The 1,947-nt window shown below is 56.0% G+C and overlaps 1 protein-coding gene across 1 annotated transcript; it reads right to left on the bottom strand.

The window, feature by feature from the left end:
* Positions 1-476: 476 nt before the first annotated feature.
* On the bottom strand, positions 477-1,517 carry CYSLTR1 (cysteinyl leukotriene receptor 1). Its single transcript, XM_058032861.1, has one exon. It carries the CDS (start codon positions 1,515-1,517, stop codon positions 477-479), a length of 1,041 nt encoding a protein of 346 aa, XP_057888844.1.
* Positions 1,518-1,947: the final 430 nt, after the last annotated feature.

The raw sequence follows: 1,947 nt of genomic DNA, 5'->3' as shown, positions 1-1,947 counted from the left end.
ATGATCATAAAAACCAAAATCCAGAGGCAGCTGGGAGCAGGGCAGGAATTATCCTGGCCTCGCTGTGTAAATAACTTGGCGGCTGTTTGAAGTTCCAGTGAAAACTCTGCCCTCTCTGTTCATCAGGAGCTCCCCACACGCCGCCAGCTTTGTGTACATTTCCCGCTGGCTCGGGGAATTAACGCTCTTGAAAAGTTGTGAAACGAAGCAAATGCCCAAATACAGCCTTGGAAGGGGTTTGGGAGTTCAGCAGCAGCTCCACAGCTTGCTGGTGGTGGCTGCTCTGTCCCACGTGGCTCTGGGGGTCCCAGGGGCTGCCCAGCCCCAGCAGAGGCTCTGCCACCAAGTACCACAAACCAGGGACTGTCCACAGTTATTTAACTGCAACAAAGGCCTGAAAGCCTCCATCCCATCTTCTGGAAGAGTTCGGAGATCTCCATCCCCCACCAGAGCTCTGAGGGGAAAGTTTAACCTCCTTACAAAGGAGCCACAGCTGCCTTTCCATTCTCCCTCTGGTTTTCTCCAAAGGGTTCCTCCTCCTTTTCCTTCACGGAGATCTTTTTCCTGAAGGCTTGCGACAAGCTGGAGGAGGACGCCTTCCTCAGCGTGGTGAGTCTCTGCCGGAAGTTTCCCCCGGAGAAGAAGTAGAGGAGGGGGTCGAAGCAGCAGTTGGCGGCTGCCAGGGGCAGGGTGACGATGACGGCTTTCTGCAGGAACACGGTGTCGGCGCAGCCGGGGCCGCGCAGGCGCAGCGCGTGCAGGTGCACCGTGCGCAGCACGTGGTACGGCGTGAAGCTCACCAGGAAGGTGGCCGTGACGATGACGATCATCCACACGGCCTTGCGGCGGTTGGCCTCGTTCTTCCGCAGCGAGTTGCGCAGCAGGGTGCGGATGATCATGGTGTAGCAGATGGTGATGATGACGAAGGGGAAGATGAAGCCCACGAAGAGGGCGATGAAATCCAGGATCACCACCATGTTTGTCTTCTGGGAGTTCTCGGGCGGTTCGAAGCACTTGGTCTTGTTGCCGTGCTGGTAGGTGCCGTTCCGCAGGAAGGGCGCGCTCGTCAGCGTGACGAACACCCAGATGCCCACGCACAGAAACTTGGCCTTCTTCTCCGACACCAGGCTGATGTTGCGGACCGGGAAGACGATGGCGATGCAGCGGAAGAAGCTCATGGCCGTCATGAAGAAGATGCTGCAGTAGAGGTTGACGTAGAGCGCGTAGGACGAGAGGCGGCACAGGAAGTCGCTGAAGAACCAGTGGCCCTTGTGCACGTAGTAAATGACGCGCAGGGGCAGCGTGAGCACGCACAGGAAGTCGGACAGGGCCAGGTTGAGCATGTAGATCTGGAAGGCCGTTTTCTGCCGGTACGTGCGGATCAGCACGTACAGCACCACGCCATTGCCCACAAAGCCCATGATGCTGATCATGGAGTAGAGCGTGGAGTAGACGCTGTTGCGGAAGTCGTCGATGGAGGGGTTGTGGCACGACAGGTTGGGGGACAGCGCTGTCATGGTGCCCTGGCTGAGGCACCAACTCCCTGGGGATAGTGTCAGGCCTGGGGGGGGAAATGCAGGTGAGGTAAAGCAGGACAGGAAAATAAATATCCATGATGAAATAAGAAGAAAAATCTGCAGTCTATCTCAGGAGAGAGCTGAGAAGGTGTGTGAATCTGACCTGTCCCCACTACAACCACCTTTCCTCACCAGGTACCAACAACTGGTTATGAATGACAAAATGTGGCAGAGTCATGGAATCACATCACTGAACCATGGGATCCTTAATGCTGGGAAAGACCCTTGAGACCATCACGCCCAACCATCAAGCACCACCACGATCACCACTAATCCATGTCCTCTAGTGCCACATCCATACATTTTTGGAACATATGATGGCTCCAGCACCTCCCTGGGCAGCCTGTTCCAGGGTTTGATGAGCCTTTTG

The sequence above is a fragment of the Melospiza georgiana genome, chromosome 12 (genome assembly GCF_028018845.1).
Source record: "Melospiza georgiana isolate bMelGeo1 chromosome 12, bMelGeo1.pri, whole genome shotgun sequence".
NCBI classification, from domain to species: Eukaryota; Metazoa; Chordata; class Aves; order Passeriformes; family Passerellidae; genus Melospiza; species Melospiza georgiana.
Note: the sequence above shows the minus strand (reverse complement) of the source record. Positions and strands in the feature narration are given on the sequence as shown.

Excerpts from the sequence above, each read along its gene's own strand:
- CYSLTR1 (XM_058032861.1), bottom strand. The coding sequence starts at position 1,517 with ATGACAGCGCTGTCCCCCAACCTGTCGTGCCACAACCCCTCCATCGAC.